The 17758-nt window shown below is 34.7% G+C and overlaps 1 protein-coding gene across 1 annotated transcript in view; it reads left to right on the forward strand.

Annotated features, from left to right (window-relative positions):
- Positions 1-17758, forward strand: part of DNAH9 (dynein axonemal heavy chain 9) — an 858849-nt gene that overhangs the window by 274488 nt on the left and 566603 nt on the right. The window contains exons 23-26 of the mRNA XM_044675179.1: positions 4270-4395; positions 6130-6369; positions 7106-7266; positions 13539-13695. Of these exons, the coding sequence (XP_044531114.1) occupies positions 4270-4395; positions 6130-6369; positions 7106-7266; positions 13539-13695 (684 nt within the window). The remainder of the gene's footprint in view (positions 1-4269; positions 4396-6129; positions 6370-7105; positions 7267-13538; positions 13696-17758) is intronic.

Raw genomic sequence — 17758 nt, forward strand, 5'->3', positions numbered from 1 at the left:
AAAAAATCTTTATAACAAAAAACTCTGACAGGGGTCTAATTACTCAAATATACAAGGAGTTAAATCAATTGTATAAAAAATCAAGCCATTCCCCAATTGATAAATGGGCAAGAGACATGAATAGCCAATTTTCAGGTAAAGAAATCATAAGTGTCAATAAGCACATGAGAAAGTGTTCTAAATCTGTAATAATTAGAGAAATGCAAATCAAAACAACTCTGAGGTATCACCTCACACTATTAAGATTAAAAATAATAAAGGCTGAGATAATTATAAAAACTAGTATTTTAATTAAAGCCATGCTGATAAAGTCATTAGACCAAACGCTTGTAAGAATTCAGAACTGCCGCCCCAGCCATTATTGTTACCTCTCGTCTCTTCCTGAGTCTTCTGGCCAAGAGGGCCACTCCCTCCTAACCGAGAAGATTTAAACTGCCCTCTGCGTGGTGACGTAGGCATCCCCACAAGCAAAGAACAGGAAACGGAAACCAGTTGGACCATGGGAAATGTAGTTTGATAATTTCCACATGTCCATAGAAAATACATACATATATATATATACTTAAAGTTGGCATCTCCCAAATTTCATTCTTACAACACCTAGCAGATTGGCTAAAATGAAACAAGGGGAGAGCAATGAATGCTGGAGGGGATGTGGTAAAATTGGGACATTAATGCATTGCTGGTGGAGTTGTGAACTGATCCAACCATTCTGGCTGGCAATTTGGAACTATTATCAAAGGGCTATAAAAAAATGCCTTTCTTTTGATCCAGCCATACCATTGTTGGGTTTGTACCCCAAAGAGATCATAAATAAACAGACTTGTATGAAAATATTTACAGCTGCGCTTTTTATGGTGGCAAAAAACTGGAAAAGGAGGGTATGCCCTTCAATTGGGGAATGGCTGAACAAATTGTGGTATATGCTGGTGATGGAATACTATTGTGCTAAAAGGAATAATAAACTTGAGGAATTCCATGTGAACTGGAAAGACCTCCAGGAACTGATGCAGAGTGAAAGGAACAGAGCCAGAATAACACTGTACACAGAGACTGATATACTGTGGTAAAATCGAATGTAATGGACTTCTGTACTAGCAGCAATGCAATGACTCAGGGCAGTTCTGAGTCATTTATGGAAAAGAATGCTACCCACATTCAGAGGAAGGACTGTAGGAGAGGAAACATGTAAGAAAAACAATTGCTTTAACACATGGGTTGAGGTGGACATGATTGCGGAATGTAGACTTGAAACTACCACACCAATGCAACTAACAACAATTTGGAAATAGGTCTTGATCAGTGACACATGTTAAAACCAGTGGAAATGTGCATCAGCCATGGGTGGGGGGAGTCCGGGGGGTGAAGTGGAAAGTATGAGCATGAATCATGTAACCATGTTAAAAATGAATATTAATAAATGTTTAAAAATTAAAAAAGGAAAAGAAAATACACTAGGAAGCATAGAAATAAATGCGTTATTCCTTAAAACGATAATAGCGTCTACCTAAAACTGTCATCAAGTATCATCTGCAGTGGAAATAAGTTAGAATCTTCCCAATAAAGCAAGGATGCCCATTATCACCATAATATTGTATCAGAAATGCTAGCTTTAAATATAGGGAAAGAAAAAGAAATTTAAGGAATTAGGCAGTGAGGAAACTAAACTATCACTCTTTGCAGATAATATAAATGGTATACTTAGAGAATTAACTAAAAAACTAATTGAAATGATTAATAACTTTAGCAAAGTTGCAGGATACAAAATAAGTCCTCATAAATCATCAGCATTTCTATATATTAACAATCAAGTCTAGCAGTAAGAGTTAGAAAGAGAGATTCCATTTAAAATCACTCTAAACAATATAAAATACCTCAGGAATCTATTTGCCAAGGCAAACACAGGAATTACATGAATACTGTTATAAAATTCTTTTCATACAAATAATGTCAGACCTAAATAATTGGAAAAATACGAATTGCTCATGTGTAAGCCAAACTAATACAATAAAAATGTCAATTCTACCTTAATTAATTAATTTATTCAGCACCATACCAATCAAACTACCAAACAATTATTTTATAGAACTAGAAAAAATATAACAAAATTCAATCTGGAAGAGCAGAGGTAAAAAACATCAAGGGAAGTAATTCATGAATTATACATATTTATAATTGGTGAAATATATATATATGTATATATATATAAAATTTAAAAAACATAATTTTGATTTATAACACAAATCTTTCAACATTTTCCATCTTCGAAAACCATTTAATATGAAAGATGTTTTCTTTTTGTTGACACTTATTTTACATGATTTAGCATTGAGTTCACAATGTTTTTACATGATTCTTTTATTCTTCATCATGAAACCAGATATCTTATTGAGATTTTCAATATGTAGACTTGATTGTAAACCACAATTTTTATCATGAATTTAAATCATGATAGTTTCCATACAAATGTTTATCTCCATCTCTTGGATGAATTTTTTAACTACTAAAGAAATATAGTATGGTGCTAGGTGCTGTTACATTATTTATTATATATTTAGTTGGGAATATCTGTAATTCCAAAATAATTCTGCTCATTATATGACTATATTTATCAAAATTTATCATTCCCTCAAAGAGGACAAAATTTATGTGTCCATTGAGAGTATCAATTCTCCAACATATTTTTGGAATAGATTTCTTATAATAGGTCTAGTTCACCTAGAGCTTGTAATAGTTTTGACACTAGTTTTGGCATAACTTTGAATGAAAGCTTTAGTTTTCTCAGTAAAAATTACCTTTCTCCAATCTTAAGTACTCCAGTTTTTTAATGTGGTTTCCCATGACAATCATTTTTCTTCCTAACAAGGATTAGTTGCATTTTTACTGGTCCTGTCATTGTTCATCCAACTTTTAGAAATCTATGCTACTTTGTAGAGGAATCAATCAATAACAATCTCTAACAATATGAGCAAAGTCTTTTGCTCATTTTCTTGGATTTAATAATGCTATATTAGTAATAGTGTATCAGTTCTATGCACTTTATTTTCTTTTGTTTCGAACCACACTTTTTTTTTAAGTCTTTGGTGCAACTTACCTCACTGTAGGTGATTTTCTTGAAACACTTGTCCATCAACAAACAATAGCTGCTGCAATATCTAAATCTTTGAAGTGTGATTTTTTAAGTGATAAATGTTTTACATCTTTCATTGGAGTAATATCCAATCTTTCTTTGTTTCTTTCTTCCTTCCTTTTTTCCTTCCTTCCTTCCTTCTTCCCTTCCTTCCTTTCTCTTTCTTTCTCTCTTTCTCTATCTCTTTCTCTCTCTGTCTCTCTCTCTCTCTCTCTTTCTTTCCTTCCCAGTTTTGAAAACCACAGAATTAAAAATGCAACCAAAGAAATAAATAAAACATTTGTTTATGGTACAAAAACTAGCATTTACTTAACAGAGAACTAACTAAAGTTGAAGATATCAAATTCTTATGATTAAGGGCAGCATTCTGAGTCAGTACAAACACACATTGTAACTCCCTTGTAAATTTCCAAATCATCCTTGGCTACCACACACCTACCTGTGTTATCTTTTCCCATTTGAGCATAGGTTTTTTGACAGCAGAAACTGTCTTTGCAAACCCAATATTTAGCATGGTGGCCAACACATAGTAGTTACTTAATAAATGTTTTTTCATTCATTCTTAACATTTTACCATTTGTTCCTCCATTCTAATAATTATTTCAAATTCAAATAATTATGAGTACCCTTTATTTCCCTTTAATAGTTTTTTATTATCCTACATACTAAATTGCTTAATACAGCTATAAGTTACTGAGAGGTGTGATAGAGAACACAACTTATTTATGTGTAATCTTAACCACTTTTGACCATAACTATAAATCATGTAATTACTTTGGGTCTAATTTCTTTCATCTATAAAATAAAAGCATTAGACTAGATTAATGTCTCACTCTTAAATCTTTAATGCTGTGATTTGCTTCAATATACCTAATCCCTGAATTTCCTAATTTGGGTTCATATCACAAAGATAAGTGAAAACTGAACTGCATCCCCTTGTACTTCCTTAAACTGAAATTATATCCTCAAAAAGAGATAGTAAAGTGATGATTAAATGCTAAAGCATTGTGTTCTCTGTAAATGTCCTAATAGATTTATCTTTTAACAAACCATTCATCCCCATTTATCCTCATCTGTTATATTTTGATAATCATAACTGCTTCAATGTATAAGCAGTCTCTGATCTTGAATTCTTTTAGGTTGAAATCTGGTTGAATAATGTGCTCAATCACATGAGGGCCACCGTAAGACATGAAATGACAGAAGGTATCACTGCCTATGAAGAGAAACCTAGGGAACAGTGGCTCTTTGACTACCCTGCTCAGGTATTTCCCTTATGAGGACTCTTTTGTGCCTGGAAATTTTCTCCAACTGATACTCTCTTTGTGACTTCAAAAGTGAATTTCCTCTATCTTAAGCCTTAAAGCTTTGAAGGATCTGTCAGACTAATAACTTAGAAATTTTCAAAATAAGCAATATAATGTTTTAGAAGGGGAAAGGACCTAGACACAAAATATCTACATCACAGCCTAACTTGAGCTGTCATTTTTTAAAAATGTATTTATTTAATTAATGAATTTATAATATTTTGTCATGGTTACATGACTTGTATTCTTTCCCTCCCCCTCCTCCCTATCCCCTCTCATGGCCAATGAGCAATTTAACTGGGTTTTACATGTATCATTTATCAAGACCTGTTTCCATATTATTAATATTTGCATTAGAGTGATCATTTAGAGTCTATATCCTCAATCATATCCCATCGAACCATGTGATCAAGGAAATGTTTTTCTTCTGTGTTTCTACTCCCACAGTTCTTTCTCTGGATGTGGTTAGTCTTCTTTCTTATAAGTCTTTCAGAATTGTCCTGGATCATTGCATTGCTGCTAGTAGAGAAATCTTTTGCAATCGATTGTGCCACAGTGTATCAGTCTCCATGTACAATGTTCTCCTGGTTCTGATGAGCAGTCATTTTTGAAGGCCAAGAGCTGTCTTTGTTACTATTCCCTAAATGTAGCAAGATAGAAACATTCTGTAAATAAAAGGGAAAGTAGATGGAACATATTCACATTCATATTCAAATATGTTGCACTTCCCTCTGGAAAAATTCTATTTTATGTTCATGGGACCATCATCTCTAGGCATGGATGTAAGGATGAGACAAATCACATTTTATGTCCCCTCCATGTAAAATCAAGTTTAAAAAATATTAAGGTCAATCTTGAAAGGAAAAATAGGGCTCATAAGGGCAACATGCTGTCTAGGGAGCATGAGTTGAAAAGACAAACCTAATAGTCCTACTATCTCTGCTTTGCTTTGGTGATGAGGAACAGATAATGGACAGGAGGAAATTATGGCCTGATTATTTGTAGATGAACCTCAGGTATATTTAGTCCCCAGAAAGGAGAACTATCTCACTTTTCCCCCTTCTAATTACATTTTTTAATCTTTTCATAGCTAGCTGCCCTAATTTTCCATACCCCCAAAATAGCTTTGCTTTCTGGCTTTGGTTCTTGAATCAGAAGACCCTGCTTTAACAAAATCTACAAAATTCAATGTACAAAAATCCTAATTGAAAAAATAGATAAATTGTGTAGTGATTATTTGCAATAAAAAGTATTTTGCATGAAAAAGTGATCTTAATCTTAACTGCCTTCAAAATAAAATTTAATTTTCAAAAGTAGAATTTACATGCACCTTTGAAGGAGCACAATATTTGCATTAAGTTAAATATAATGTATTGCTATTCACAAACAGAAAAAAAATCTGATTTAATGAAATGATTTAACGAACAAACCCAGTAAAATTTAATCATATAATATTTTAAGAGAACAACTAAAGGGTTATCCTGAGGTTACTAGGATCAGTGAAACAGAGCAATTCTATGTCATTTCATATAAGCTATAATTTTCCAGGAACCAATATTTTTTTTCTGCTTCTTCATTTTAAGCACTCCAATTCACCAAGTGCTTAATATAATGGTGTAGACTCAAATGAAATAGGCAAGCAAAGCATTTATAACAACCTAGATCTCATAGAAATGATTCTTTACCCTACAGGTGGCCTTGACATGCACCCAGATCTGGTGGACTACTGAGGTGGGAATTGCCTTTGCCAGGCTAGAAGAAGGGTATGAAAGTGCCATGAAGGAATATTATAAGAAACAAGTTACCCAACTTAACACCCTGATCACCATGCTAATTGGCCAGCTCTCCAAGGGTGACCGTCAAAAAATCATGACCATCTGTACTATTGATGTGCATGCTCGAGATGTAGTGGCCAAGATAGTCTCTCAGAAGGTTGGCTTCAATTACTAAGGGCACCTGAGCATATGGGAGCCATACTTACTTTGTCCACATAGAGTTTAGGGTTCTTGAGAGATATAAACCTAGAATATTACTGAGTACCTTAAATCTGTGCAGAACAAATGAGTGCGGAATGGGGAGAGAATAGTAATATGGAGTACAGTCACTTTTTGAAAATTTCTTTACTGAATGGCATATTAAAGGTACTATACTATAAGCCCCACGTTTTCCCCTGCCAATGGCATGTTTTTCTATACGGAAAACAACTAGTTGTTAGCTAGGTCAAAAGGTGAGTGTGTGTGTGTGTGTGTGTGTGTGTGTGTGTGTGTGTGTGTGTATAAGAGAGAAACAGAGTGAGAGACAGAGACACAGAAAGAAGGAGAGAGACAGAGAAAGACAGAGAGAAAGAAGAGAGAGAGAGAGAGAGAGAGAGAGAGAGAGAGAGAGAGAGAGAGGGAGGGAGGGAGAGAGAGAAAGAGAGAGAGAGAGAAAATCTGAAACTAGGTTACTTTGTGTTATTGGACAAGACTCTTCACATCTCTGAGACTCATTTTCCTCATCTGTCAAATGAGGGGGATGGATTCAGTCCAACAAAAGTTATTTCCAACTCTAATGTTCTGTGAGTTCATGATTACATAAATCCCAGTCCCTTGAGCTGTGTGCCCAAAGTGCTAGCTATTGTCTGATGACAATCACAAGCCTTCATTTTTTACTCTGTTACTTTCTACAGGTAGAGAACACCCAGGCTTTTCTCTGGCTGTCCCAGATGCGTCATCGGTGGGATGATGAGAAGAAGCACTGCTTTGCCAATATTTGTGATGCTGAATTCCTGTACTCCTATGAGTACCTGGGTAACACACCTCGCTTGGTGATTACCCCTCTGACAGACAGGTGAGTGTTAGATTCTATTCTCTCACAAACAAAATTTATAAGCCTGTCTTGATTGAGGAAGAATATAGGACTAATAAGTCATTTTCTCTGTAATTCTTGATTCCATGTCTGTCCAGGTATATTGTAGGAACTGGGAATATGTAGTCTGGGAATGACAAGATAGAGAAGGAGATGTAATGACTGTGTTCAAGTAATTTAAATGCTGCCATGTGGAAGGAGTAGGCTTGTTCTTTTGGCCCAAGAAGGCAGAAATAGGAGTAAAAGATAGAAGTTGCAAGCAGTCAAATTTGAGACTGTCATAAAAATCTTCCTAATGTTAGAGATGGCTTAAAGTAGAACAGGCAAGAAAAATTTCCATCATTAAATATCTTCAAGCAGAGGCTGGATAACCATTTGTCAGGTATATTTCAATGGAGATTCCTTTTCATGTATAAATTTGAATAGATGGCTACTACAACCTAAAAATTCTGTGATTCTGTGACCTCAATTGGCACGAGAAGAAAAAATGGTCTCTCTATCTCTACTCTCTCTCCTCTCTAATACATCTTTCACACAGCTACCAAAGAGATTTTCCAAAGGCACAAGTCTGGCAATGTAACAGCTCAATAAAATTCATTGATTCCCTGTTGTCACTAAAATCAAGTACAAACTCTTCTGTTTGGTACTTCAAGAACTTCAAAACCTGATTCTTAAGTACCTTGCCAGCTATTCATACACACTTCAGTCGTGTTAGACTATCCTTTCTGTGTCTCACAAGCATAATGCCCTATTTAATGTTTTTGACAATCTCATATGCCTGGACATACTCCCTTCTTACCTCTAGTTTCCTTCAGAATTCAGTTTTCTCTCACATTCTCAACTTTGGTCATAGTAGATTCTGGCAGGAAAGTCATTTACAGAAAATATTTCTCTCACTATACCCTAACACAATGTAGAAACTATCTGGTTGGGTAGACTTTTGCATACCAGAAGAAATTGTCAATAATCCCTTCAATGAAGCTTACATACTTAATGTCTTCTCCCAGAAGGAGTCCATATATACAAAAACTACAAAGGTTTACAAGTGCTTATACTTTCCCATTAGATAGTATGAATTGGAAGTTCTTTCCTTTGAACATATTGGGGGCACAAGTCTTACTTTTCTTATAAATATCTGCTACTATGGGGGCTAGGACAATATGTTTCTTACTATATCAGATGGACTTTCTTGACCAAAATGTCCAAAGTTATCAAGTAGTACTTAAATAGTATTATCACAGTCACAGAGTGAAATGGGCCAGCTAGCATTAGAGACTTTCTTGTATCATTCATAGTGTGTTGCAGAAAGAACTCCATTGCATAGCTTCAACTTATTCCGCTTTTTCAAAAGTAAGGTATGCTCTAGAGAATTTAGTTTGAGTTTCCAAGAATGCCACCTTCACTTTTTGGCTCATATCATTCTTTTTTTTTTTTAATCCTTACTTGCCATCTTGGAATCAATACTATGGTAACATACCTAGGAAGTGCCTAAGAGCTAAATTAGAACCCAGGACCTCCCAGCTCTCAACCTGGCTCTCAATCATTTAAGCCCCTTAGCTGCTCTTCTTGTGTTGTCTCATAGCCCTTTATCTTGCAATTGTTCCCATTGGCAGTCATTAGAGTATAATTATGGCAAAAAGTATTGGTACAGTGAAACAAAGTTTATAAACAAGGATAGTGGATTCTAAGCTGTGATAAAGGTCCATCTCTTTGCATATCTTTGCATATCACAAATTGTCTTTATTTCTAGGGAATCTCTTAGCTTCAGATTCACATGACCTATAAGACAGGATTTGCATTAACATTACTCTTATTCCTGTAGTGCACACTTAACTTAGTTAATTAGGATTGTTACCTATCTTAGACAATGTGTTATCTAATAGTTAGTGCTATCCAAAATGTAAGACAAGAGATACTTTTCACTTTATACTTGATTTTGAGCTCCATGTATGGAATCTCAGTGACAACCACATCAAAACCAAGAACTAATTTATATGGAAACACAGGATCCAAACAAATTGTGATTCATGGAAGTCAGTACTTTTCCTACTCTCTTGCTCTTTCAGATATTTTACTGATTCTGACCTTGGCTTATATATTACAGAGCATGATGAGTAGACTAAATGACTGGCTCTGGGGAGTAGTAATATTGCCAGTCTATTCCAGCAACCCTGAAGCCTTGAAACAATGTCACTCTCCTTTAGCTGTGAAGCATCACTTTTTGCCAAACAGGGTGAGTCAGCTATGGAATGGTTTGGGTTGTTTTTATTTTTTTAAACCTTACCTTCCATCTTAGAATCCACAGGATATAAACAGAAAAGTGGTAAGGGATAGGCAGTGGAGGTAAAGTGAATTGCCCAGGGTCACACCAGTAGGAAGTATTGGAGGTCAGATTTGAACCCAGAACTTCTGGTGTCTGGGTCTGGCTCTCTATGCATTTAGCCACCTAAATGCCCCCATGAATAAAAGATTTTACATAAAAATTTTCTCATAATTAATATTTTCAATAAAATGCGTACATTGTCGGGTAGTGAGCTTATCACTGGATGTGCAATGACAATCTTTTTCTACCCCCTACAGTGAGGTTAATTTTTTTCTGGGTTATATATGTATTGTCATGCAAAATATATTTTATATTATTAATTTTTGAAAATGAATAATCTTATAACACCAAATCCCTAAAATATATACCCATATAAATAGTGATAAATCATGTTTTCATTTGCATTTTGACTCCAAAAGTTCTTTTTCTGAAGGTGGTTAGCATTCTTTTTCATAAATCCCTCAGATGGTCCTGGTTCCTTATATTGGTATTAATAGCAAAATCTATCATATTTGAAATCATTCCACAATATTGCTTTTACTGTGCACAATGTTTTCCTGGTTCTGCTTAATTCACTCTGCAACCATTCATGTAGAACTTTCCAGCTCTTTTTGAAATCATCCTGTTCAACATTTCCCCACAATATCATCATATATCACAATTTATTCAGCCATTCCCCAATTAAGCAACATCCCTTTGTTTCCAATTCTTTGACACCACAAAAAAGCAGCCAACCTCAGAATTGTTTTAATTTGCATTTCTCTAATCAAGAGTGATTTAGAACATTTTTTCATATGATTATTGATAGTTTCAATTTCATTATCTGAAGTCTGTTCATATCCTTTGACCATTTATCAGTTGGGGAATTACTTGGATTCTTATAAAATTGACTTAGTTCTTTATATATTTAAGAAATGAGGCCTTTGTCAGAGCAATTTGTTATAAAATTTTTTCCAGTTTGTTATTTTCCTCTTGCTTGGTCATAAATTCTTCCTTTCTTCACAGATCTGATAGGGAAACTGTTCTATGTTCCACTAATAATATCACTCTCTTTATGTTAAATCATGTGCCCATTTTCACCTTATTTTGGGTGTGGGACATTTGATCTAAACCTAATTTTTGCCACACTCTTTTCCAATTTTCCCAGCAGTTTTGTCAAACAGTGAGTTCTTATCCCAAAAGCTGAGATCTTTGAGTTTATATATTGCTGTAGTCATTCACCCCTAATATATTGCATTGATTGACGCTTCTATTTCTTAACGAGCAGCAGATTGTTTTGAAGATTAATGCTTTAAGATACAGTTTAAGATATGGAACTGCTAAATCACCATCCTTTGCATTTTTTTTCAATAGTTCCCATAATAATCTTGATTTTTGTTCTTCTGGATGAATTTTGTTAATATTTTTTCAAGTTCTATTAAATAATTATTTGGTAGTTTGATTGGTATGGTGCTGAATAAATGAATTAATTTAGGTAGAATTGTCATTTTTATTATATTAGCTTGGATTACCCTGCTATGAGCAATTAATATTTTTTGCAATTTGATTGTTATGGTGCTAAATAAGTAAATTAATTTAGATAGGATTGTAAATTTTTTATATTAGCTCAACCTACACATGAGAAATTAATAGTTTTCCAATTGTTTAGATCTAACTTTATTTGTGTGAAAAGTGTTTTGTAATTTTGTTCATATAATTCCTACATTTGTCTTGGCAAAAAGATTCCCAAGTATTTTATATTGTCTAATATGACTTTAAATGGAACTTCTCTTTCTAACTCTTTTGAGCTTTGTTGGAAATACTTAGAAATGCTGGTGATTTATATATCCTGATTATTTTGTATCCTGAAACTTTGCTAAAATTATTATTTTAACTAGTTTTTACTTGATTTTCTGTGATTCTCTAATACTATTATATCATCCCACAAAGAGTGATAGTTTAGTTTCTTTTTCTTCTCTAATGGCTAAAGCTAGCATTTCTAGTACTATATTAAATAAGTGGTGATAATGGCATCCTTGCTTCACTTCTGATCTAATTGGGAAGGCTTCTAATTTATTATCCCCATTGCAGATGATATTTGCTGGTAGTTTTAAACAAATACTACTTATTATTTTAAGGAAAGTGCCTTTTCTTCCTATACTTTTTAGTGTTTTTTAATAGGAATAGGTATTGCATTTTGTCAAAGGCTTTTTCTGCATCTGTTGAGATAATCATGTGATTTCCCTTTGTTTGGTTATTAATACAGTCAATTATGCTGATAGTTTTCCTAATATTAAACCAGCCCTTCATCCCTGGTGTAAATCCCAACTGGTAATAGTGAATAATCTTCATAATATATTGTTGTTGTCTCCTTGTTGATATTTTCTTTAAGATTAAAATAACATCAATATTCATTAAGGAAATTGGTCTTTAATTTTCTTTCTCTGTTCTTGGTCTTCCTGGCCAATATCAACACCATATTACTGTCATAAAAAGAATTTTCTGGGACTCCTTTGCTTATTTTGCCAAATAGTTTGTATAGAATTGGGATTAATTATTCTTTAAGTCTGATAGAATCCACTTGTGAATGCATCTGGCCCTGGGGATTTTTGCTTAGGGAGTTAATCGATAGCTTGTTTAATTACTTTTTCTGAGATGAGATTATTTAAGTATTCTATTTCCTCTTTTGTTCATACTACATTTTTTATTTTTTAAATATCCATCCATTTCACCTAGATCATCAGATTTATTGTTGTATAATTTGGCAAAATAGCTCCTAAAGATTATTTTAGTTTCCTCTTCATTGGAGGTGAAACCATCCTTTTCATTTTTGGTATTGGTAATTTGAGTCTCCTTTCCTTTTTTTAATAAAATAAACCAATGCTTTATCCATTTTATTTCTTTTTGCCTAGAACCAAGTCCTAGTCTTATTTATTAGTTCAATAATTCTCATTTGATTTTTAGGATTTCCAATTAAATCTTTAATTGGGGATTTTTAATTTGTTCTTTTTCTAGTTTTTTTAGTTGTATGCCCATTCACTGATCTGCTTTTTCTCTATTTTATTCATATAAGCATTCAGGGATATAAATCTTCTAATTAGTAATGCTTTGGGTATATCCCATAAATTTTTCCCGTTGTCATTCTCTTCAATGAAATCAGTGTTTGTTTCTACGATTTGTTTTTTGACCCAACCATTTTTAAAAATTAGATTAGTTTCCAATTAATTTTTAATTTGTCTTCTCATGAGCCCTTATTGATTGTAATTTATATTGCATTATTATCTTTAAAAGTTACACTTATCATTTTTGCTTTTCTGCATTTGGTTGTGAAGTTTTTATGCTCTAGCATGTGGTCAATTTTTGTATCTGCTGTGATAATCTCAAGAGATTCCTTACTTGATGCAGTGTTAAGCAAGATGTCTTCCAAAGTCCACTTAACACTGAAAGTTATGATTGTAACATATACAAAATGAAATTTATGTATAATTGGGTTTCATCTGGTGTCTGAACAGAATATTATTTCTTTTTTAAGTGTGTTGTTATTTTTGCTTCAATTGCTAGTTTTTCAAAGCAATAAACTCAACCAGCTTCATTTGTATCATGTGAATATTCCACCATTGATCTGGCAAGGCCATTTTTATCTTGGGTCAAGTGTAAATAAAAATCTACCTTTGAAAGATGCAAATCAGATCTGATGCTAATTCTTTTCTATTACCAGTCATTTAAAACCAATCAGAAGAGAACAAGCAAATGCAATTACTCTTCTCAAAGAGGTGTATTAGTTAATAGAGAAAGCTACCAGGATAAGTGAAATTCCCTATTTTGATGATGGTATTAACCCAATGTGCCTGGGATATAGCAGTGTCAGCGGAGCTCTTCTGATTTCCCATCCTTGGTCTGTTTCCTACATTTCATATGCATTCTGACTCTGAACTTACTTGTTTCTTGGCAGATGTTACATCACCCTCACCCAGTCTTTGCACTTGACCATGAGTGGGGCTCCAGCAGGACCTGCAGGCACTGGCAAAACTGAGACTACCAAAGACCTGGGTCGAGCATTGGGTATCATGGTATATGTATTTAACTGTTCTGAGCAAATGGACTACAAGGTACACAACCTTATTTTCCTGCTAGATAGGAAAACTGATTAAAGCACCAATAGATAATTAGATGTTTTCCCCCTTGCCCTTAAATATAGGTATAATGCTTGGTTATAGGGTAGAAAGGTATCTACTTCTCAGAAAGTTTTTACAGGTCTTCAAAAGTATCAGGGTTTTTTGTTTTGTTTTGTTTTGTTTTTTCATCTTTATTTAATTAATTAATTTAAAAGATTTTTCCATGCTTACATGATTCATGTTCTTTCCCTCCCCTCTTCTGGAACTGATGAGCAATTCCACTGTTTGTATTGGTTCAAAACCAATTTCTCTATTATTAATATTTTCAATAGAGTGATCATTTAAAGTCATCATACCCAATCATTTCCCCATCAAACCATGTGATCAGTCATATATTTTTCTTTTATGTTTCTAGTATATCAGCCTTGGTGTTCTAGTAGGGTGGTTTTAGGGATGGGATAAGATGGATTAAATTGGGCCGGTAACAAGATGTTACACTGTGGGTTGAAGGCCAACAGTTAACTCTGACCATGCCAGAGCCTAGTCTGAGATCAACACATAGACCACTCAGTAACTGAGAAGGTAATTTAATTAAATAGGGAAAGATTAAAAGGGAAATAGGATAACCCTGATTCTATTTTCCACTACCTAAAGTCCCCAAGATCTAAATATTTCCTAACAGAGTCTTCAAAGAGTTGTTGAACTACTCTACTCCCTCTCTTCTCGCATCTAAAAATCCCAGTCCCTGCTCTAGCTAACCCCACCCCGCTTAGTATTAGAGGTAATCATCTGTGGCATGCTTGGCAGGGCCCAGGGAAGGTCCTAGATCTAAAAAGGACCCAGACCTTGTATTACAACTATTGCAGACAGATGGTTTAGGATTCATAAGATTCATCTCCAAGGGAAATTCAGCAGCTGGATAACAACAAGACAGCAGGCAGGATAGGAAAGGATCAGCAACTTAAGGACAAGCAGCCATTCTCCCCAGGTACCTCCAGAGAGAGACAGAGCCAGTACCCTCAGTTCTGGTCTAACCCTTGCTTCAACATTCCAGAATATTTCCCTGTGTATCTGTCCCCTGCAGACCATCCTCTCTTGCTATAACCATCTCTTCCTTATAACAGTGTACCATGTTCTCCTGGTTCTGTTCCTTTTGTTCTGCATCAATTCCAGGAGGTATTTCCAGTCCACATTGAATTAATCCAGTTAATTGTTCCTTTCAGCACAATAGTATTCCATCACCAACAGATACTACAATTTGTTCAGCCATTCCCCAATCAATGAACACCTCCTGATTTTCCAGTTTTTTGCCACAACAAAGAGCATGGCTATGAATATTTTTGTACAAGATTTTTTTTTCCTTATTATCTCTTTGGTGTACAAACCCAACAGTAGTATGGCTGTATCAAAGGGCAGGCATAGTTCCAAATTGCCTTCCAGAATGGTTGGATCAACTCACAACTCCACCAGCAATGCATTAATGTCCCAATTTTGCCACATCCCCTCCAACATCTATTACTTTGCTGTCATATTGGCCAATCTGCTAGGTGTGAGGTAGTACCTCAGAGTTGTTTTGATTTGCATTTCTCTAATTATGAGAGATTTAGAATAATTTTTCATGTGCTTGTTGATAATTTGGATTTCTTTATCTGAAAACTGCCTATTCATGTCCCTTCCCATTTATCAGTTGGGAAATGGCTTGATTTTTTGTACAATTGACTTAGCTAGTTATAAATTTGAGAAAATGGGCCTTTGTCAGAGATTTGTTATAAAAAATTTTTCCCAATCTGTATTTCCCTTCTAATTTTGATTACATTGGTTTTATACAAAACATTTTTTAATTTACTCTGCATCAATTCCTGGAGGTCATTCCATTTCGCATGGAATTCCTTTGAGCACAATAATATTCCATCACCAACAGATACCACAGTTTGTTAAGCCATTGAAGGGCATCCCCTGGTTTTCCAGGTTTTTGCCACCATGAAGAGTGCAGGTATAAATATTTTTGTACAAGTCTTTTTCCTTATGATCTCTATGGGTTATAAACTCAGCAATGATATTGCTGGATTAAAGGGCAGGCAGTCTTTTAACTATGCCCTTTGGGCATAGTTTCAAATAGCTGTCTAAAATGGTTAGATCAATTCACAACTCCACCAGCAATGCATTAATGTCTTAATTTTGCCATATCCCCTCCAACATTCATTACTCTCCCCTGCTGTCATATTAGCCAATCTGCTAGGTATGAGGTGGTACCTCAGAGTTGTTTTAATTTGCATTTCTCTAATTATTAAAGATTTAGAGTACTTTCTTATGGGCTTATTGATAGTTTTGATTTCTTTATCTGAAAATTGCCTATTCATGTCCCTTGCCCATTTATCAGTTTCGGAATGGCTTGATTTTTTTGTACAACTGATTTAGCCTCTTATAAATTTCAGTAATTAGACCTTTGTCAGAGTTTTTAGTTATAAAGATTTTTTCCCAATTTGTTGCTTCCCTTCTAATTTTGGTTGCATTGGTTTTGTTTGTATAAAACCTTTTAAATTTAATGTAATCAAAATTATTTATTGTATATTTTGAAATTTTTTCTTCATTTTACATTTTATAATATTTGCTATCTCTTGCTTGGTCTTAAATTCTTTAATTTCCCATAGACCTGACTTGTATATATTCACCTAATTTATTTATAGTTTCCTTCTTTATATTCAAGTCATTCACATTCTGAATTTATGTTAGTGTAGGGTGTGTTATGTTCAAACCCTGGGAATGTTGGTCTCACCTTTATTGATAGGGGAGACAGTTGGAGATATTGGAATGTTCCCAGAGGCCATGAGATGGGCAAAAGTTGGTTGGCCTGGGAGTATAAATACCCCAATAGCCATCTGGAAGAAGGCTTTTGACATTTGATCTTTGGGTCTTGGTCCTTGACCATTGATCTGTGGGTCTCTGACTGTTGGTCATTGGTTCTCTCTGAATCTCCCTAGATCTTTAGGCATCTGAACCATCATAGCTATTTAGGTCTCTGGGCCCGGGAGGAGGGGGGTATAAGAAGAAGAGGGTATTTTTTAAGGGTGGTTACTTCCTGAAGGATGTGCAGGCTAACACATCATGAACTGACAATGGGAAGCTGAAAGAGAAATCATAGATACATCTACATCCAGCAGGGCAGTCTCTATCATTTGGCAGTGGCCAAGTTGAATCAGAGGTGTTGTGAAGAACAAGAGCTCTAGCTTATAAATCAATATGCCTCCAGTCCTGAGGGATTATAGCCTATAGATAATAGTTTGACAGAGTCTCCAATCCCCAATCCATATCCTGATAATCCTTTAGCTAATTAAGATCAAAGACAAATATTTAATAAGTACCTTCCTGAGTGGTCATTATATCATGAACCTTGGAGAAGGAACAAATCCAGTCAGATGAACGTGATCCAAGGTTAATCAGAGCCCAATACTAATAAATGATCCTACCCCAGGTTGGACCTGAAGGGTTATCCATCCACCTGACCACTTAGGGTCTTACCTGGGCACTGTTATTTGGAAAGAGAATTGTACCATCAAGCAAAGGTGACTGAGTTGGTGCTCCCCAGTCACCAGCAACCTAGGGGAATACAAAGACACAGCTTCCCTCAACAATATCTATATATATACCCTAGGAGTACAGTAGTACCCTCTATATTTCTTTATAACAGGAGTGAGATGTTGATCTAAACATAATCTCTCCCATATTGTTTTCCAATTTTCCCAGCAGTTTTTGTCAAATAGTAGATTTTTGTCCCAAAAGTTGTGCTCTTTGGGTTTATAGACTGTCTTGCAGATGTCACTTACCCCAAGTCTATTCCATTGTTCCTCCCTTCTGTCTCTTAGCCAGTACCATATTGTTTTGATGACCATTGATTTATAGTACAGTTTAAGATCTGGTACTGCTAGGCATCCTTCATGTTTTCTTTTTTTTGCTAGTTCCCTTGATATTCTTAATCTTTTGTTCTTCTAAATGAACTTTGTTATAGCTTTTTCTAATTCAGTAAAAAAGTTTCTTGGTAGTTTAATAAGTATGGCAT

Source organism: Gracilinanus agilis, chromosome 4 (genome assembly GCF_016433145.1).
Source record: "Gracilinanus agilis isolate LMUSP501 chromosome 4, AgileGrace, whole genome shotgun sequence".
NCBI lineage: Eukaryota > Metazoa > Chordata > Mammalia > Didelphimorphia > Didelphidae > Gracilinanus > Gracilinanus agilis.